The sequence below is a fragment of the Budorcas taxicolor genome, chromosome 17, assembly GCF_023091745.1.
Source record: "Budorcas taxicolor isolate Tak-1 chromosome 17, Takin1.1, whole genome shotgun sequence".
NCBI lineage: Eukaryota > Metazoa > Chordata > Mammalia > Artiodactyla > Bovidae > Budorcas > Budorcas taxicolor.
The window spans coordinates 55248309-55268098 of record NC_068926.1 but is presented as its reverse complement, the minus strand read 5'-3'; the positions used below and the strand labels follow the sequence as shown (position 1 = coordinate 55268098).

The 19790-nt window shown below is 35.8% G+C and overlaps 1 protein-coding gene across 2 annotated transcripts in view; it reads left to right on the top strand.

Moving 5' to 3' along the window:
* Positions 1 to 19790, top strand: part of ATXN2 (ataxin 2) — a 100526-nt gene that overhangs the window by 73467 nt on the left and 7269 nt on the right. Inside the window, exons 18-21 of one of the 2 annotated variants that reach the window (XM_052654401.1) lie at positions 381 to 441; positions 13583 to 13767; positions 14102 to 14234; positions 17825 to 17878. In XM_052654401.1, coding sequence (XP_052510361.1) covers positions 381 to 441; positions 13583 to 13767; positions 14102 to 14234; positions 17825 to 17878 — 433 coding nt within the window. Of the gene's footprint in view, positions 1 to 380; positions 448 to 13582; positions 13768 to 14101; positions 14235 to 17824; positions 17879 to 19790 lie in introns of both variants that reach the window. The other variant, XM_052654400.1, reaches the window with a different exon arrangement.

Below are 19790 nucleotides of genomic sequence, written 5' to 3'. Positions count from 1 at the left end.
TGGGGTCGCAAAGAGTCAGACATGACTGAGCGACTAAGCACACGCACAGGGAACTAAAATCCCACATGCTGTGTGGCGAGTCACCCTCTCCCCCCGATCCCTGCAATTTTTCTCTAAAAAGTGGAGGCATGCAGTGTGGTATATTGTTGATATAAGGACCTAAATATGAAAATGTTTTCTGGTTGGAAAGATGATTTAGATTTACTGTAGTTTGGGATTTGTCCTTTTAGCTGTGGGTGTAATTTTATCTTTTTAATGACTGTTAAGAATCAGGAAACTTTAGAGCTAGCTCTCTAGCAATATACAACTAGGAGAGAGTGGTAAGATACATTCCTAATATCTTGAGAGCTTAATCTTCATTTTCTTTTTATTTCCTTAAGCCTCTGTATCCTATACCTATGACGCCCATGCCAGTCAATCAAGCCAAGACATATAGAGCAGGTAAAGGTGAGAATAATCCTGCCTGTGTTTGCTTGTAGTCTGCATGCTGCATGAATAAAATAACTCATTTTATAATGAGTAAATATCTGTGGTTCAGTTTTGACTTTTCATAAAACTTCATTGACTTTTGGATGTTCAACGTTACTTAACATCAGGTATTTAAATAGATTTTTATGAACAAAAACGGGAGGAGAAGTACTCACGAGTTGTGAATTTCAAGATCCTCTTCACAAAAAATAATTGAATTTTGAAATATTCAGTGTTAAATTTGTAAAGATGGTTTGCCGAATTAACTCTTTGCTCACATTCTTATATGTAATTTCTCCAAAAAATTTAAAATTTCTTTGTGAGCAGAGATGGCTCACTTCAGAAATTGTCAAAATGCTATTAGAGAAATGTTTCCTCATCTTTAAAATGAGAGTGTTGCTATCTAGTACTCTTGTGTTTGTGCAGAAGAGACTTCATTGAAAAAAAACACATAATTATCTTAAAAGGAAATACTGTATTGTTGAAAAAATTAAAAGGTTCCTCCTTTTGCCATTTAGGTAATTAAGAGCAGTCGTTTCTATCATTTTATTGAGAATAGAAAGTAGAATGGTTTGTATAATAAAGTCACTTCTCAGTGCCCAGTAATTACCTCCATCACAAAAATTTCACTTTTTTTCCCCCATTATAGTTTATTGCAAGAGACTAACTTTGGTTCCCTATGCTATGTAGTAGGGCATTGTTGTTTGTTTATTTAATATATAGTAGTTTGTATCTGCCAGTCCCAAGTCCCTAATTTATTCTGCCATCTCCACCACTCGACTACCACTTTACTCTTCAGTAGTTATAAGTTTGTTTTCTATCTGAGTCTGTTTGTTTTATAGATAAGTTCATTTGTGTCGTTATGTTAGACTCTCATACGTGATATCATAAATGTCCTTCTCTGACTTCACTGTTAATATGATAATCTCTAGACTCATCCATGTTACCACAAATAGCATTATTTCATTCTTTTTTATAGCTGAGTAGCATTCTGTTGCATATGCATCACATTTTCTTTATCCATTTACTCTTTATCAAAACACTCTTTATCCATCTGTTCATGGACATTTAAGTTACTTCTGAGACTTCCCTGGCTGTACATTGGTTTAAAACTTGTGCTTTCACTACCACGACTCTGGGTTCAGTCCCTGGTTGGGGAACTAAGATTCCACATGCCATGCACATGGCATGGCCAGATAGATAGGTAGTAAGTAGCTCTTGTTTTCCCTTCTTAATAAAATGCTGCAGTGAACATTGGGGTACGTGTATCTTTTTTAATTAGAGTTTTCTTCAGATATATGCCCAAGAGTGGGACTCGAATCATTTGGTAACTTAAAAATTTTTCACTTCTTAATAAGCTTTACTCAGTGTTTGAAGCAATTGCAGTTTTGTGCATGTTAGTAATTAAAATTCTGTTTTTAAAAAAGAACATGTATGAGGGGAAATTGCCTGGTGGTCCCTTGCTTAATTAGGACTTGGCGCTTTCAGTGGCAGGGCCTGGGTTCAATCCCTGGCTTGGGAACTGAGATCTGGCAAGCCTCACAAAGCAGCCAAAAAAACAGAATATATGATATCCTTTGTCTTTCCTTTAGAACACTGAAACCTATTGGAATAATTCTACCTTAGATCATTTAAAGTTATCTTGTGGGATAATCTTATTCTGAGGGCCTGCTGTTTCATTTCTACATACTTTGGGTGTATCATATTAAAAATATGGAAATTTTTATTAGGTAGCCAGAGTGCTGTTATCACACTTTATAAAAATAAACTAATTCCTTTTTATCATCTAATAACCATCATAATAAGATTACCCTGATTGAGACAGGAATATATTTTTATAGTTGGCTTGTTTTGAGTGTGGATCAAAATAAGATCTTCACATTATTACATTTGTTATATGTCTTTGTTTTCTCCTGTTTTTACCCCTGCTGTTGCTTTGTGATAGAAATCGATTGTTACGTAGTATATCATGTATTCTAGATTTGTCTCTTCTTGTGATGTCATTGATTACATTCAGGTGTAACTTTTATGGGAAGAGATAAGAATACTTGATAGACTGGGCATATACACTAAGGAAACCAGAATTGAAAGAGACACGTGTACCCCAGTGTTCATCGCAGCACTGTTTATAATAGCCAGGACATGGAAGCACCCTAGATGTTGTCCATCAGCAGATGAATGGATAAGAAAGCTGTGGTACATATACACAATGGAGTATTACTCAGCCATTAAAAAGAATACATTTGAATCAGTTCTAATGAAGTGTATGAAACTGGAGCCTATTATACAGAGTGAAGTAAGCCAGAAAGAAAAACACCAATACAGTATACTAACGCATATATATGGAATTTAGAAAGATGGTAACGATAACCCTGTATATGAGACAGCAAAAGAGACACAGATGTATAGAACAGTCTTTTGGACTCTGTGGGAGAGGGAGAGGGTGGGATGATTTGGGAGAATGGCATTGAAACATGTATAATATCATATGTGAGACTAGTCGCCAGTCCAGGTTCGATGCAGGATACAGGATGCTTGGGGCTGGTGCACTGGGATGACCCAGAAGGATGGTACGGGGAGGGCGGTGGGGGGTTGTTCAGGATGGGGAACACGTGTACACCCTTGGCGGATTCATGTTGATGTATGGCAAAACCAGTACAATCTTGTAAAGTAATTAGCCTCCAATTAAAATAAGTAAATTTATATTTTTTAAAAAAGAATACTTGATAGATATTTGTGTGTGCTCTATGTTGGATCATTTAAGAGGTACAGTATCTGGTCCTACTTGGAATTATGGTAAGATTTATTAAAGGCTCAAGTGGTGATAGCCTGGTCCTCCCCTCTCCATTTGTAAAGTTTTCTGTCAAATCTGTCATCTTATTTATTGATGATTGGTACTTAACAGCATCTTTTCATTAGGGCTCTGTGCTGTCATGTCCAACTCTTTGTGACCCTATGGACTGTAGCCTTCCAGGCTCCTCTGTCCATGGTATTTTCCAGACAGGGATACTGGAGTGAGTTGCCATGCCCTCCTCCAGGGAATCTTCCTGACCCAGGGATCGAACCTGCAGTTCTTAGGTCTCCTTTATTGGCAGATGGGCTTTTTATCACTAGCGCCATCTGAGAAGCCTCTTCATTAGGGCTCTGGTTCTCAATTCTAGTGTACATTAGAATCACTTGGAGAGTTTGTTTAAAAAAAAACACAAGTTGCTTGGCCCTATCCCCAGAATTTCCAGTTGAGTAGATTTGGGGCATAGCCTGATAATTTACTTTTCTAGTGCAATTTATTAAAAAAACAAAAACACAATTCCCCAGTGATCCTGTTGGTACAGGACCATACTTTGGAAAGCACTTTAATTAAGAGTTTGAAAACAGTGATTTCTGAATTTCTAGCATTGCTTCTCCACTTACTAGCTAGAATCATTCAGTAAGGGACTTCTTTTTAACCAGGATTGTTTAGGTATCTTGAAATAGTGTGTACAGAAAAGTTATGAATACATGTAAAATTTTATATATTGTTAATATACATATTATATAATATCATATATGTTCTTGTATAATTTTATATATATCCATTGTATTTCGATTGTTTTTTTTTCCTCTTCTCTCATTGTCCCATCTTTGATCAATGATCGCTTTACATTGGCTCCTGTCTGCTTTTGGTACTACTCGTTTGTCTCTGATAACTTCCTTTCTGCTATGAATAAGATGTCTCAGGCTAATCTTCTAACACTAGACCTGGATCAGTAATCCTGCAAGCAACTCTCATTCTCTTTGCTGGGAAATAGTGTTTAGAAACCATTTTCTGGTCATTGGGTATGCTCATTGCTATTGAGTTAATAATATCTGTATTTTAACAAATTATCACAAAGCTTAGCTGCCTAAAACAGCAAACATATTTTATTTCACATGGTTTCTGAATGTCAGCAATCCAGGAGCCTCTTAACTAGGTGATTCTTCCTTAGAGTCTCTTAAGCAGTTGCAAAAAGATGTTGGCCAGAGTAGGAGTTATCTAACCTGGGGCTAGTGGATCTGCTTCCAGATTCAGAGCTGTTGGCAGGATAGTTCTGGTCAGAAAATGTCAGCTGGCTTTTCCCATAATGAGAAATAACCTAAATGGAAGCCACAGTGTGTTTTACAGTCTAACCTTTGAAGTAACCTAGCTTCATTTCTGTCATTTGCTGTTGATTATGTGGAGCAAATCTGGTACATGTGGAAGGGACTATATTAATGCAAGGTTGTGGAAACCAGGAGGCAGAATCATTGGGGGCCATCTTAGAGCCTGGCTTATTTACATTTTCCTGTAATGTGTATAAGATGTTTTCAGAATATTTGTGGTCTAACTGTTGCTCTACAAGATAAAATTTAAGATTTCTTTAGTATCTCACGAAGAATTCTTTTAAGTGTCAGTTTTCAGAGTCAGGAATTGCTACCCATGATACTTCGAAAATGCCATTTTCTGTAGTCACTGAGTTAGGTAAACAGTTGGACACCTAGGTAGGTTAACCTGATTGAACTTGTTAACATTTGTAATGACAATTTTTTTATTATTTTAATTTTATTTTTTACATGTGGAATATTTATTTTCAAAGTGAAAATTACATAAAAAGGTTGTTTAGAAAAGTCTTGTTTTCATCCCAGTCTCTTACTTTGTACTTTCCCTCATCACTTCCATCCCATTAAGTGAATTGTCCTTTCCACCTTTAGCAGCTGATGATTTAAAATTAATTTCTGTTTATCCTTACAGTATCTAGTTTTACAGTTGTTTCCTTGCAGATGTTCTGTTTTTTTAAAAATGGCTCTATTTGGATTGTTGGCCTCTCGTTTATATAGTTGACCTTTGAACAACTCGGGGGTTAAGGGTACTGACCCTCTGTGTAGTCAGAAACTGAATATAGTTTATAGTCAGTCCTATGTGTTCATAGTTACAGATCATCCAACAGTGGATGGTTTAGTGCTGTAGTATTTACTGTGGGAAAAAAAATCTGTGTAAGTGGACCCACACAGTTCAAACTTGTGTTTTTCAAGGGTCAACTGTAATTCGAAAGCCATAAAATTCATCTCCTTGAAGTATATACAGCTTAGTGGTTTTTAAGATATTCTCAGAGCTGTCCAATCATCACCAGTCAATTTTAAAACATTTTTATCACTCCAGAAAGAAACCCCATATCCTTCAGTAACTATTTTCCTCCCACACCATGCATGTACACACTCATATCCTGTACATGCTAATACACTTTTCTCTGTAGATTGCCTGTTTTGGATATTTCATGTGAATGAAATCATATTGTATGCAGTCTTTTGTGACTGGCTTCTTTCATTTAGCATGTTTTCAAGGTTCATCCATGTTGGAACATCTATCACTATACACTTCATTTCTTTTTATGGATGTATAGATATCAGTAACATTGCACTTACCCATTAGTTGATGATTCTTTGGATTGTTCCACTTTTTGATTATTATGAGTGATGCTGAACATTGTACAGTTTGTATGTGGACTTAGGTTTTCATTTCTCTCAGAGTGGAATTACTGTGTTCACAGTGTGCCTCACTGTTTTCCAAAGTGACTATACCACTTTTTATTCCTGCCAGTAGTACACAAGAGTCCCAGTTTCTCTACATCTTACCCAAGACTTGTTATTGTCTGTTACAATCCTCGTGGTTATAACATAGTACTTCATTATGGTTTTGATTAGTATTTCCCTAGTGACTGATGATGTTGAGCATCTTTTCATTGGCCATTTCCATACTGTCTCTGGAGAATTGTTTATTCAGATATTTGACCTAGTTTTAATTAAATTATTTGCCTCTTAATCACTGACCTGTAAGAGTTTTGTATATATTCTATATATAGATCTTCTATCAGATATAAGATTTACAGATATTTTCTCCATTTTGTGGTTTTTGTTTTTTTTTACTTGATGGTGGGCTTTGCAGCACAGAAGTTTTTAATTGTGATGGAACCTCAGTTTATTTGTATTTTGGATTGTCACTTCTGCTTTTGGTGTCATACTAAGAAACCATTTCCTGACTCAAGATCACAGAGATTTACCATGATTCCTTCTAAGTAAGAGTTCATTTTTAACATTTAGGTTAGTGATACATTCTGAGGTAATTTTCCAGATGGCACTAGTGGTAAAGAATCCAGCTGCCAATGCAGGTAGACATAAGAGATGTGGGTTTAATCCCTGGGTCACAAAGATCCCCTGGACAAGGAAATGGCAGTCTGCTCCAGTTTTCTTGCCTGGAAAATCCCTTGGACAGAGGAGGCTGGAGGGCTACAGTCCATGGGGTTACAGAGTTGGGCGCAACTGAAGCGACTGAGCAAGCACGCATGCATAAGGATAGAGTCCACATTCATTCTTGCCTGTGTATATCCAGTCATCCCGGCACCACTGTTTGAAAAGTGTTTTTACCTCATTAAATTGTCTTGGCATCTTTGTTGACATTTACTTTTCTTCCCTCGTATGCAAAGTGAAGCACACTATATGTACCGTACTGCACCCATGGGGGTTTTTGTTTGAAGACATCGTATTTCCTAGAAATTACCATGTATTACTGTATCAAGATTTTCCTTAGACCTTTTTTAAAAAAAATTTGTATATTTATATATTTATTTGGCTGTATTGGGTCTTAGTTGCAGTGGGCAGGTTCTTTGTTGCCCTGCAGCTTGTGGGATCTTAGTTTGCAGGCCAGGGATTGAACCCATGTCTCCTGCATTGCAAGGCAGATTCTTAACTGCTGGACCACTAGGGAAGTCCCTCCTTAACACTTTTTTTTTTTTGGCCGAGGCATATGGTATCTTAATTCCCAAACAGGGATATTCTGATTCATTTGGAAATTGCCTTATATACAGTATAAGGTATGGATCCAGTTTATCTTGTTCCAAATAGCTCTCCAAAATCTTTAACCAGTTTTGTTATTCTATAGTTTACATACAATAAAATGTCTTTAAGTGTACTTTTTGATGAAAGCTACTCCAGTACCACCCACTCCAGGCAGCCACTGATCTACTTTCTCTTACTATATTAAATTGGCCTTGTCTAGACATTTTTTAGTAAGGAGAATCGTGTGTTGTGTTTTTGTCTGTCTAGCTGATTTGAGAATATTTCATATTATCATCTGCATCATTTTGTTCCTTTTTATTGCTGAATAGCATTCCATTTTTATGATTATACCATGGTTGGTTTACCCATTACCAGTTCATGGGTATTTGGATTATTTTCAGTCTTTGGTTGTTCTCATAAAGCTTTTAAGAGCATTTGTGAACTAATGTTTGTGTGAACATTTGCTTTCATTTCTCTGGGTTAAATATCTAGAATTAGAGTTGTTCAGTTGTATGGTAAGTGCAATTTTAAATTAATAAGAAACTGATTGTTTTCCAAAGTGGTTGTGTCATTTTACATTTCAGCTGATCAGCCATGAATGAGCATTATGGTTACTCTACATCCTTGCCAACTTTGGTATTGTTTGTTTTTTTAATTTTAGCCTGTCTAGTGGGTCCGTTACCTCATTGTAATTTTAATGTGCATTTTTTTGATGATTACTGATTTTTTTTCTTTTTCAAGAAATTTTATTAATTTATTTGGCTGCCTTGGGTCTTAGTTGCAGCACATGGGATCTTCATTTACTCATGTGGGATCTTTCATTGTAGACTCCCTAGTCGGAGTGTACCAGCTCAGTGGTGGTTGTGTACGGGCTTAGTTGCTTCACGACATATGGGATCTTTGTTCCCTGACTGGAGACCAAACCTATGTCCCCTGCGTTGCATTAGCTATACATTTGTAATCATTGCTTTAGCTACATCCCTAAAACTTGATGTGTTATATTTTCATATTTCATTCAGAATATTTTCTTAATGATTTCTTTAACCAAAGGGCTTTAAATCTTAGTAATGTGTTTGTAATCTCCAAATATTTGGTTATTTAGGATGTATTGATATTTCTGTTTATTTTTTCATTCCATTAAGATCAGAAAACAGACTGCTACGGAATGCCATTTTTATCCTATATTAAGTATCCATGTATAGCTAAATCTATATCTGGATTTTCTCTTCCATTCTGTTAAATTGTTTGTCTTTAGATAGACTACTTTCCCACCCATCCACTCCCAATATTGATTTTTTTTTCCTCAAGTGCTTTTGACTTTTCTTTCAGTTATTTTTCCATATGAACTTGATATTCAGGTTGACTACTAAAAAATCAGTTGACTTTTAAAACTTTTTATTGAGAATTTCAAACATGTACATAAAAGCAGTTTGAATAGTACATCAGTGTAAAAGTACTCATCACTCAGCTTTAACAGTTAGAAACTCACGGTCAGTTTTGTTTCATCTACAACACCTCTCCCCCCCTCAGATTGTTTTGAAGCATATCCTCGATACACTATTTTATTTGTAAGTATTTTATAATTCTTAAAGAGTCTTGTAAAAACAAACATAAAACACTACAGTTCTCCAAAAGTTTCCCAGTTTTTAGCGCCCAGAAACTTGTTATCCTCTGCACATCTGCCTGTCTTGTCTCACTTCCATATTAAAGTCCTTTTCTAATGCAAAAAAAAAAACCCCAAAAAACTATTATTATTATACCAGAAAGTGCCATTATTATACCAGAAAGAGTTAACCAGGAGTTCCCTAATATCCTCAGATTTCTGTGGCTATTGTTGAAATACATATTTTTTACAGTTAATTTGTTCCAGTTAGGATTCAAGTGAGGTTTATAAGTTGCATTTGTTTTTCATGTTTAAGCCATTTTTAAAGTTATTTTATATTGTAAATTTTTATTATGAAAATTTAGACACGTTCTGTTCATTTATATCCTTACACTGTTAGCCTAGGTACCATCGTCATTTCATTAATCAATACTTTTGTATGTATCTTTAAGAGTTGTAGACTATTTCTTATTTTAAACCATAGTTAAGGTACCATTCAGCTCAGTCTCTCAGTCGTGTCCGACTCTTTGCGACCCCATGAATCGCAGCACGCCAGGCCTCCCTGTCCATCACCATCTCCCGGAGTTCACTCAGACTCACATCCATCCAGTCCGTGATGCCATCCAGCCATCTCATCCTTGGTCCGTCCCCTTCTTCTCCTGCCCCCAATCCCTCCCAGCATCAGAGTCTTTTCCAATGAGTCAACTCTTCGCATGAGGTGGCCAAAGTACTGGAGCTTCAGCTTTAGCATCATTCCTTCCAAAGAAATCCCAGGGTTGATCTCCTTCAGAATGGACTGGTTGGATCTCCTTGGAGTCCAAGGGACTTTCAAGAGTCTTCTCCAACACCACAGTTCAAAAGCATCAATTCTTTGGCCCTCAGCCTTCTTCACAGTCCAACTCTCACATCCATACATGACCACAGGAAAAACCATAGCCTTGACTAGATGGACCTTAGTCGGCAAAGTAATGTCTCTGCTTTTGAATATGCTATCTAGGTTGGTCATAACTTTCCTTCCAAGGAGTAAGCATCTTTTAATTTCATGGCTGCAGTCACCATCTGCAGTGATTTTGGAGCCCCCAAAAATAAAGTCTGACACTGTTTCCCCATCTATTTCCCATGAAGTGGTGGGACCGGATGCCATGATCTTCGTTTTCTGAATGTTGAGCTTTAAGCCAACTTTTTCACTCTCCTCTTTCTCTTTCATCAAGAGGCTTTTTAGCTCCTCTTCACTTTCTGCCATAAGGGTGGTGTCATCTGCATATCTGAGGTTATTGATATTTCTCCCGGCAATCTTGATTCCAGCTTGTGCTTCTTCCGGCCCAGCGTTTCTCATGATGTACTCTGCATATAAGTTAAATAAGCAGGGTGAGAATATACAGCCTTGACGTACTCCTTTTCCTATTTGAAACCAGTCCGTTGTTCCATGTCCAGTTCTAACTATTGCTTCCTGACCTGCGTACAGATTTCTCAAGAGGCAGGTTAGGTGCTCTGATATTCCCATCTCTTTCAGAATTTTCCACAGTTTCTTGTGATCCACACAGTCAAAGGCTTTGGCATAGTCCTAAAATAAATTATAAATTATTTCTTGCCATCAAATATCTAAGCACATTTTTCTTACTGCCTTAAAAATTTTTTCTTAATAGTTGGCTTGTTGAGCCACAATCCAAAATCCACACTTTTCATTTGATTGCTGCTGCTAAGCTGCTGAGTCACTTCAGTCGTGTCCGACTCTGTGTGACCCCAGAGATGGCAGCCCACCAGGCTCCCCCGTCCCTGGAATTCTCCAGGCAAGAACACTGGAGTGGGTTGCCATTTCCTTCTCCAATGCATGAAAGTGAAAGTGAAGTCGCTCAGTCGTGTCCGACTCTTAGCGACCCCATGGACTGCAGCCTACCAGTCTCCCCTGTCCATGGGATTTTCCAGGCAAGACTACTGGAGTGGGGTGCCATTGCCTTCTCCGTCATTTGATTACTATCTCTCTGTGAATATTAACCCTTTTTATTTATAGTTTCCCCCTCAGGTTTTCCCCTTTACATCTTATTTAATTCCAATTTGTTTGGCCTTCATTCTTTCCCACCATCTGAACTTCATAGATTGGATCCCTGTGGTATTGGTTAAAGTGATCCTTTATCCCCTGTAGGTCTCTGATAGTATATAAATAAGAAAGACTTGTTAAGTTTAGGTTGTATTTTTTTTTAACTTAACATGGAATGTTTCATAGATGGTGTGTGTAGTTTTATTAGAAGTCAATGTCTGATCTCCTTTTTTTTCTTTCTTGGATAGTAGGAGTAACTTGGCTGCCTTATATATCCAGGATAACATTTCATACCAGCTCTTCTCTGTTTGTTTTAGCAGCACTGGCAGTGACTGTCTAGTGCTAGATTCATTATTTCACTAAGGATTGCATAATGATGACATTCTCATTCTATCATCTCTTCTTCAGTTGTTAACTAGACTATTTCTATAAAGAAAAACTATTACCTTGTTAAGCTGTTTGGTTACCATGAGGTACAGCTTGTAAAAGAAAGGTTACTAAACTACCCATCATTTCAAAGCAATTCTCAAAATAATGAGTTGGTTTCCTATTATCTCCGTGACCGATGAGGGTCTGTTGTTATTCTGTTAGTATGAACTTCTGGATGTTAACATTAAGTTTGCCAGTTGGCATTTTCATTAGAACCACATTAAATTTATAAATATATTCTTTAACTTAGGGGAGGATTGTTATCTTTATCTTGTGTTCTTATCCACCAACAAATTATGCCTTTTTGCTTGTTTAAATCTGTTTCTCTGTCTTCAGTAGTGTTTTTTTCAGTTTTTGCCTCAAGTAGTTTCTTTTTTTTATTGTTAATGTAAATTGGGTTCATCTTTCCATTGTATCTTCTAAGTAGTTACTCATGAAGTAAATTTATGAAGTGTGGTATATGAAGGCTCTTGGCTGTCTTTATGTTAACATTATATCCTGCTGCTTTACTCCATCAAATAACAGGGAAAATTAAGGACTTGCTTCTGAAACACAGCCATAGATCATATAGGGCATATCTTTCCTTCATGATAGTAGTATCTTTTTGCACAAAACTACCTCTTTGTCTTCTTGGTACATGATGCAGTTCTCATTTTTGCATCCTGTGAGAAAAATTGGGTTTTGTTTGAAAATATGCTGAAGTCAGGAACATTTGGGGACAGATATTCTTGGCGGGGGTGGGGGGTGGTTAAATAAGGTGGGATCTGAGTATTATAGAACGTTGATTAGCATCCTTGGCCTCTACACATTAGATACTAGTAGCGTCCTCTCCTTCCTTAACTGTGACAACCGAAAATGTCTCCAGACATTGCCAAATGCCCCTTGAAAGGCAAAATTGTTCCCAGTTGAAAACCATTGACAAAAGGAAATGGCTAAAGTATGGCCGATCTAAACTGTGGTTTCGAAGGTAGATTCAAACTGTAGGGAGTGGGACACGACCATAAAACCAGGTCTGTCTCTGTATAGATTTACAGTTGTATTCATTGTTTTTATAGTTAGAATTTTTCTTTTAGAAATCCATAAAGTTGACTAGCTTTTGGGAAAACAAAAGTGAGGATTATAAATATAAAAAGAAATAGACAAACTTTCATTGGATATTTGAGTTTGGGATGGTTTTTCTTTCTTGAAGGATATGCTTTTTCAATATGAGGGAATCTCAAGATTGAATTCAGAAAAATATTCTTAACTAGTTTCCTCTGTTTTCAGGCTTGCTTTTCTAACCAGATAATAAGTACATATAACCAGCTTTCCTACATATCAGCAACAGTCAAATGTTCAGCAAAAATTTCAGATGTTTTAAAAAAAATTATCTCTACCTTACCAATTTGTTCTGATGATTTTGTGAACATAATGAAGTTACACATTCTTTGTGTCCTGTGGAATTGGTGGTTTACAGCTTTTTCCCTTGAGTGATTTAGTTAACATAGCACCATAAACCCATCACAGGCAACAGTCAGTGCTGTAATAAACATGTGAGAAAAAGGTACACAGAGCAGGTAGCTTGCTGTTTTGTGGGGGACTGGGAAAGACATTACAGAGACGGCAGTTGACCTAAACTGTTAATGAGAGCTTTAATGGGGCAGATTATAGGCAAGAACTCTTATTTAGAAACCTGCAACATGATAGTGTGTGAAAACTATGGGAATGAGCAAGAGTTTAGTGGTGGAAAATTTTTAAAGATGGAGTTAAGATTAGTGTTGGGTCTCTCTTCACTTTTTTTGTTATATTTTTGTTTTTCTTTGAGTAAAATCCAATGCCCTTCTCTAGCCATGGCATAATTTAGTGTATCAAACAGGGATGATCTGAGAAATAATATGGGAAATGTTTCATCATGCTATAAGAGTCTTGTAATTATAGGGACTTGATCAACTCTGGGTCATCGCAGAGTGTCTCTCTGAGAATGTGGCTTTCAAGCTGACCCGTCAAGGACAAGTAAAAATTTTCCAACCTGGCAGTAGGGAATTGGGGATTGAGGCTAAGGAATAGCATAGATGATAGGAAACAGCCCATAGTGACAGAAGAGGGGTGGGTGTGGAATAGCGTGGCATTTGAGAGACAGGCAGAAGTGTCAAATCATGCAGAGCCTTATGGACCAGTTCATGTATTTTATGCTAAGGAGATGCTATTTTCTAATATTACATCATTTTTTCCTGCAGTACCAAATATGCCCCAACAACGGCAAGACCAACACCATCAGAGTACCATGATGCACCCAGCCTCAGCAGCAGGCCCACCAATTGTGGCCACCCCACCAGCTTATTCCACACAATATGTCGCCTACAGTCCTCAGCAGTTTCCAAATCAGCCTCTTGTTCAGCATGTGCCACATTATCAGTCTCAAGTAAGCCTGATATGACCTAATAACTCTTAACTGTTGTTCCATTTAAGTAAGTTTCAGTGTGATAAAGGGGTTTTCCTTACATTTTGTGTTATGTGCTATGGTGGGGGTAGACAGCTAAGGATTTGGGGGCCCCTTTTAACAGAAAGGTGCTGATCAGTATAGGTGTTTCAAAGAAAATAACCAAAAACAAACTGATGTAGAATTTTCTAAATTCTGTATTTAGAATTTAGAAGTTTTGGAAACCTGCAAACCATGAAGTTAAGACATAACTAAAATCTACTTGATTATATCCGCTAACTTTAATGTTTTCTCTTAATTTTTTATTTGAACACAGCATCCTCATGTCTATAGTCCTGTAATACAGGGTAATGCTAGAATGATGGCACCACCAGCACATGCCCAGCCTGGTTTAGTGTCCTCTTCAGCGACTCAGTACGGGGCTCATGAGCAGACACATGCGATGTATGGTAGGAAACACTTTTTGTTTTTTCTCAGTGTGTGTCTTAATGTGTTTTAAACTTCTGTTTAAGAATAACTCTGCCTTTTATGATGTTGAGGGTCAAGAATCTTAAAAAAAGAAGAATCTGTTTCTCTCTGACCTAGTCTGTAAGTCTTGGCAAATCATTTCTGCTTCTGTTCTTGAAATTTCTCTCTTTAACTAAAAATGTAATAATGTGTGTAACAGAAAGCATCTTTTGTAGAGAAAGGTATCTTGCTTCTCTTCCTCATCAGTAACATCATTTGGTATACTCTTCCTAAGGCATGCAGGAAGGCTTTTTCGTAATGAAAGCACTCTTTAGCAAGAAAACATTCTCCCTCACTCTTTACTCTGGGGGCCACTGACATTGCATATTTTTGATTGCTATTTGTTATAATACTGCTGTGTTTCTTCATTATGCTGTATTTTAAGTGGTCGAAATTGTGTAATACTAGATCTGCTTTAGACAGAGTCATACTGTAAGTGTAATCAGTATGCAGTGATAAAAGTATTCTATATAAAATTAAACAATATATATAAGACTACGAAGCTAAAATTACCATCTTAGTTTTGTGTCCAGAGAACTTTGTACAAGTCAACTTTGCAGCTGTCTAAAGTACTAAAATAATACCATTTTCAATGTTGAGAATTTAAAATAAAATTCCCATCTTATATTTTGTAGAATAGAATTAATGAGTTGTCTCATATTTTTCAAAATGCACCTTTAATTATTAGTAGTACCAGTTTTATTGAGATCTGAATTTTGTTTTGAACTTTTCTGAGAACTCCTTTACTGTCATTTAAGTTTTCCCACTGGGATTTCAGTTTGTTTTGGAGTGGGAAAAGAGAAATATAAATTTATTTGTACAGTTGAAAAGACAACAACCCCTATGAGAATGAAGTTAATATTACATGCAGTTGCATGGACCTTTTTAAAACCTCTTTAAACTTTTTGAATGACTAAGAATGTAAAGACTTTCAGTTTTTTTAACTTTAGATTACAGTTTATAACATTTTGTAGGTTAATAGGAATAGGACTCAGGCAGCAACAACCATTCTTCTTACTTTTTGGAGGCATGCTCCTTTCCCACTGGTTCACTAATCATAGAAATTTTACGTGACTTTTTTTTTTAATATAAAATACTTGCCAGATCTTACTTTTCCACACTTAAAATCTTTTATTGTTGATTATACTCTTTAAATTTAAATGATGTGCTTGCAACATTTTGAAAACCTTTCAAGAAACCCATCCATAATTTAATTGAAAGGTTGACAGACTAATTTGGTTTTTGATTTTAGTTATGATCTTCTGTCATTGGGTTGTCTTAACCAGAACTAATTATGTGTGAAAAGCCATCACTGAATTATCGCACTAAATTTTACACAGTTTAGATATATTTCAACAATTTTCCAGTTTGCTAAAGTTTTAGGTGAAAAGTTCATAATGATTGTTTATACATACATTCCTGAATATATCATGATATAACAAGTGGAAAAAACATTCCTTTCTTCCCATTTTCTGGCATACTCCCTTTGGAATAAGATCTGAAACTTTTGAGCTAAAATTTCCATTGCTTTTAGAGAATAGCTATTTGTGTGCCCATGCCTATTGAGATACTGTAGTAATACTATTGAGCAGAATCTTCCTCCTCAGTGTAGTCACTCACTACCAGCATCTGGCTTTGTCTTTTGAATGGATATTCATTGGTTTGAAACAGCCAGTACAGTACAGTAAATACTGTATTTGAGGCACTAATGGTTTTATAACTACTTTCCAAAATATTTCCATTTGAAAAGCAGTTGGTCTCAGACGGTGAAGTCCATTCAGGTGTGGTAAACAGAAAAATACTGCAAAGAAACAAAATACTAGACCTAATGTCCAGTGAAACTTAGAATGAACTAGTCATCAAAGCTACTTCTTTGATGCCAGGAGAAAGTTGGCTCAACCATATCTGAATTACTCCTACAATTCACACAGATTGAGTTTTATTGATGTCTGTTGATGAGGGAAGGCTAGAGGCAAAGCTGTACATAGATTCGGTATGATTATTTTTGGTTCTCTTTTGGACACTTCATAGGCTGAAGAGGACACCAGGAAATGAATTATTTTGTTATTTACTGCAATAAACCATAATTTAATCTGCTGTAGCAAGTTTATTAATTCGTCAGTGATTTATTTTAGATCTTACAGATTTTTAAGACTTTAAACTTTTACAAATTTTTGTACATTTTCTTTTGTCTGTAAAGAATACGGATTTTTAAGTATATTGTTTTAAACTGTAAGATAAAATTTGCATAGAAATGCTAATTTTTTACTCATTTCTCTTTAACAGTTTATATTTTATATTCCAAAAGGAACTAGATATTTTTAGTATGGATTATTTTTTTTAAGCTACATCCTATCTAGATTTTTTTTTAATGCAAACAAAAAATATGCACCCAGATGTTGATGACAGTTGTTATATTACCTTTTTGTCATTTATTAATCATTATGGTTATAGCAAAAGCCTTTGAGAATAGAAATGACTGCAAAATGAAAGGCTGGTTATTGTTTTTAAATTTCTTGGCATATTTACTATAAGTATGCCAACAAATCCTTGAACATTTATTTAAGGTACTAGGAGAAATGTATTCTAAGTTTGTTGACCTTGTATTCTTTCTAGCTATCTTAGGAGAGACTTGGATCACAGACTTCATCTCTTTGACCTTAATTTTCACTTTCATCATTGTGTCTGCCCTCTTCCTCCAAATAAGTTACTTTTTGTTTCCTTAACATCTAGTCTTAAAATTCATCTGATTTTGTTTCATTCATCTTGTTTTGTTTTCCCTTTTAGAAATAGTAATAATGAAACTTTCTCTGCTAACTAAAGCCATCAGGAAGAGTTAAATCCAAAATCTTTTTCTTTGAGTTTATTTTTGGTAGTTTAATGCAGATAAATTCGAAAGTACAGTAGGCAAAAATATGTAAAGTGCACCTATTAATCTTCTCCCTTACAACCTCCTGTTAACGTTTTGGTGCATATGTTTCTAAGTGTACTTATGCACCCATGCACACCCCTTTATGTAGACAGTTTAATAAGAAATGATATCATACTTTTGTTTAATATTAATATTACTATGTTTCTCAATTTTTGGATCCATTACCAGATGCCTAGTAAACACCTTACAGAACAAGATGTAAGGTGACATTTCTATTAGTAATGATTTGCAAAATTGGAATAGTCTTTTGAATGAAACTTGGTAAATATTGTTTTATATTGGTATATTTTTTTATATTAGAGTTGTTCAGTGGAATGCAATGTTGGTCTTTTTTATTAGATAATGACTTTATTCCTTTCATTTAAGCAAATGAGCAAGTGGAACTCGACAGCCCAATACAGAAGAAAAGTGTCTTTCGCTTCAGCTCCATCTTACTTAATTTTGTAGTAATGTTTAAAGTGCTTGTCATCTCTTATAAAATAAGAAAAATGAACTATGCATGAATACAAAAAGAAATTACTAAATATGTCAACCTTTCCAGAAAATTAGGAAAATGCACACCTTAAAAGGCTAATTAACCTTTCTATTTCCTAAATTCAGCATGTCCCAAATTACCATACAACAAGGAGACAAGCCCTTCTTTCTACTTTGCCAGTGAGTTGGGTTTTTTATACTAATTTTAATTTGAACAGTAAAACACTTTTTAAAGAATACATGTTAAGGGAGTAGACTTGTTGAGCAATCTTTTCCTTGTGCCAGACAAAATCATTAAGAATAGATATATTTGAAAATAATTCAGAGTTTTTAAAAAGGAAGTAAAACCCAGCTTAAGAAAGCTGGAGTTAATTTAAAATTTGACTTGTTTCAGAAATAAATTTTTGCATACCAAGCAAATATGTGACTGTTTCGGAATGATTAATACATTCCTTGTTCAGAGAAAATTTTCCTGAACAGCCTTTTCTCATAGCAAAGCAAAACAAGCCACAAGTGTAAAATATACAATTTTTAAAAAATATATATCCTGGTAAGAAAAAACTTATTCTTACAAGGATTTTTATTTGAGTAGGGTTGAAATACTAGGGGAGAAGCGTTCCTGTATTTTCAATCTTTGCATGACTACAGGTTTAAAATATTCAGGTAGCAGACACCTCATGGATGTCTTGAGCTTAAGCAGGAAAACATGACCTAGCAGCCACCAGAGATTACCTTGGGTAACACCAGCCTCTCTCAGCAGTGGAAAGGTAGATGATTGCTCTTAAATGAAGAAAGTCTGAGCAGGGATTTTTTTGGAAATGAACTTGGAAGGTTTGTTTTCTCTATTTGTAGGGAAACCTTAAGGCTTATTCATGGACTTTTGGTATTTGGATGGGGAAGTCACTAACTTGCAGAACCGAATGATAGCGTAGTATGTGGTCACTTTATGTGAAATACTGTTTTCTCAAGACTATTAAGGATCAAAATGTTATCATAGAGACTAAATTTTAAATTATTTTGGAATAACTGAATGTCTGAATATACTAGGTGGCAAATTTTAAAAAGCATTGAGAAAACATTTTGACATTAATTGTGCCTTGGTATCCAAAAATAAGTGCGTACATATTATTTATTTGGTGCTAGGAAATGTTAACAAATTTAATCCTTTAATAGATGCTCTTTAAAAAGGAGTCTTGCTGTGTATATAACTATTGAAGAGGAATTCTGTATGTGGTATAGTATATAAAGGACAGTGTCAGTAATTCTATTAATGTACTCAGTTTGAGGTCTCAAATGTAGTTATCCTCACCATCTTACTGTCTCTGTTAGTAGATTTCGAGTCAGTTTCCTGGTAAGTAGCTAAAAGCTTAATCATTACACCTAAGCATTAACTGCCTTAGCACAAGTTTTCCTAAAAGAGAATATCAGTATTTTTTAGAAGAAACTAATAGCGGGGCTGCAGTTTGTAATTTAATTTGCTGCTTTATACCCCACCTCCTTCTAAATAAGCTTTTTGCCCTGTTTTTTGGTCTAGTTGCCTTTTATTCCCCTTCTAAAAAGTTTTCTACGTTCCTTAACTTCTTTGCTTCTGAGTTTACCATCAAAACTAAAAGTTGGGAGATTTTGTTTCATTTTTGAAGTTTTGCCGTGCCGGTGATCTCTCATGACTTGTGCATCCAAGGCCAAAAATGAGAAAACCTAGTTAGAAATTAAATGCACAACTCTGTGGACTCAGTTGGCTTCATTCAGTAGGATCAGTTATGGCTTAGAAAACTTTTTGGACTGTGGTTGTCTGGTAGAGAGCTAAATCAGACTTTTTAAGAAAAACTTTTATTTTTAACCTCTCTGGAATCTTTAGCTAATGAGTATGTATAATAATAACAGTTAAATGATAGATTTAGTTTAAGAAAGCCCAGAATTTTCTGCCTTTCACTCTCCACTTTTCCCTTTCCCTAATTCTCTTATTTTCCTCATTTACTCTAACTTGGTTCCTTTCTCTCTCTCTCTCTCTCTCTCTCTCTCCCCCCCCCTCCCTCTCTCCCTCTCTCCCCCCCTCCCCCCCTCTCCCCCTCTCCCTCCCTTCCCCAACCCC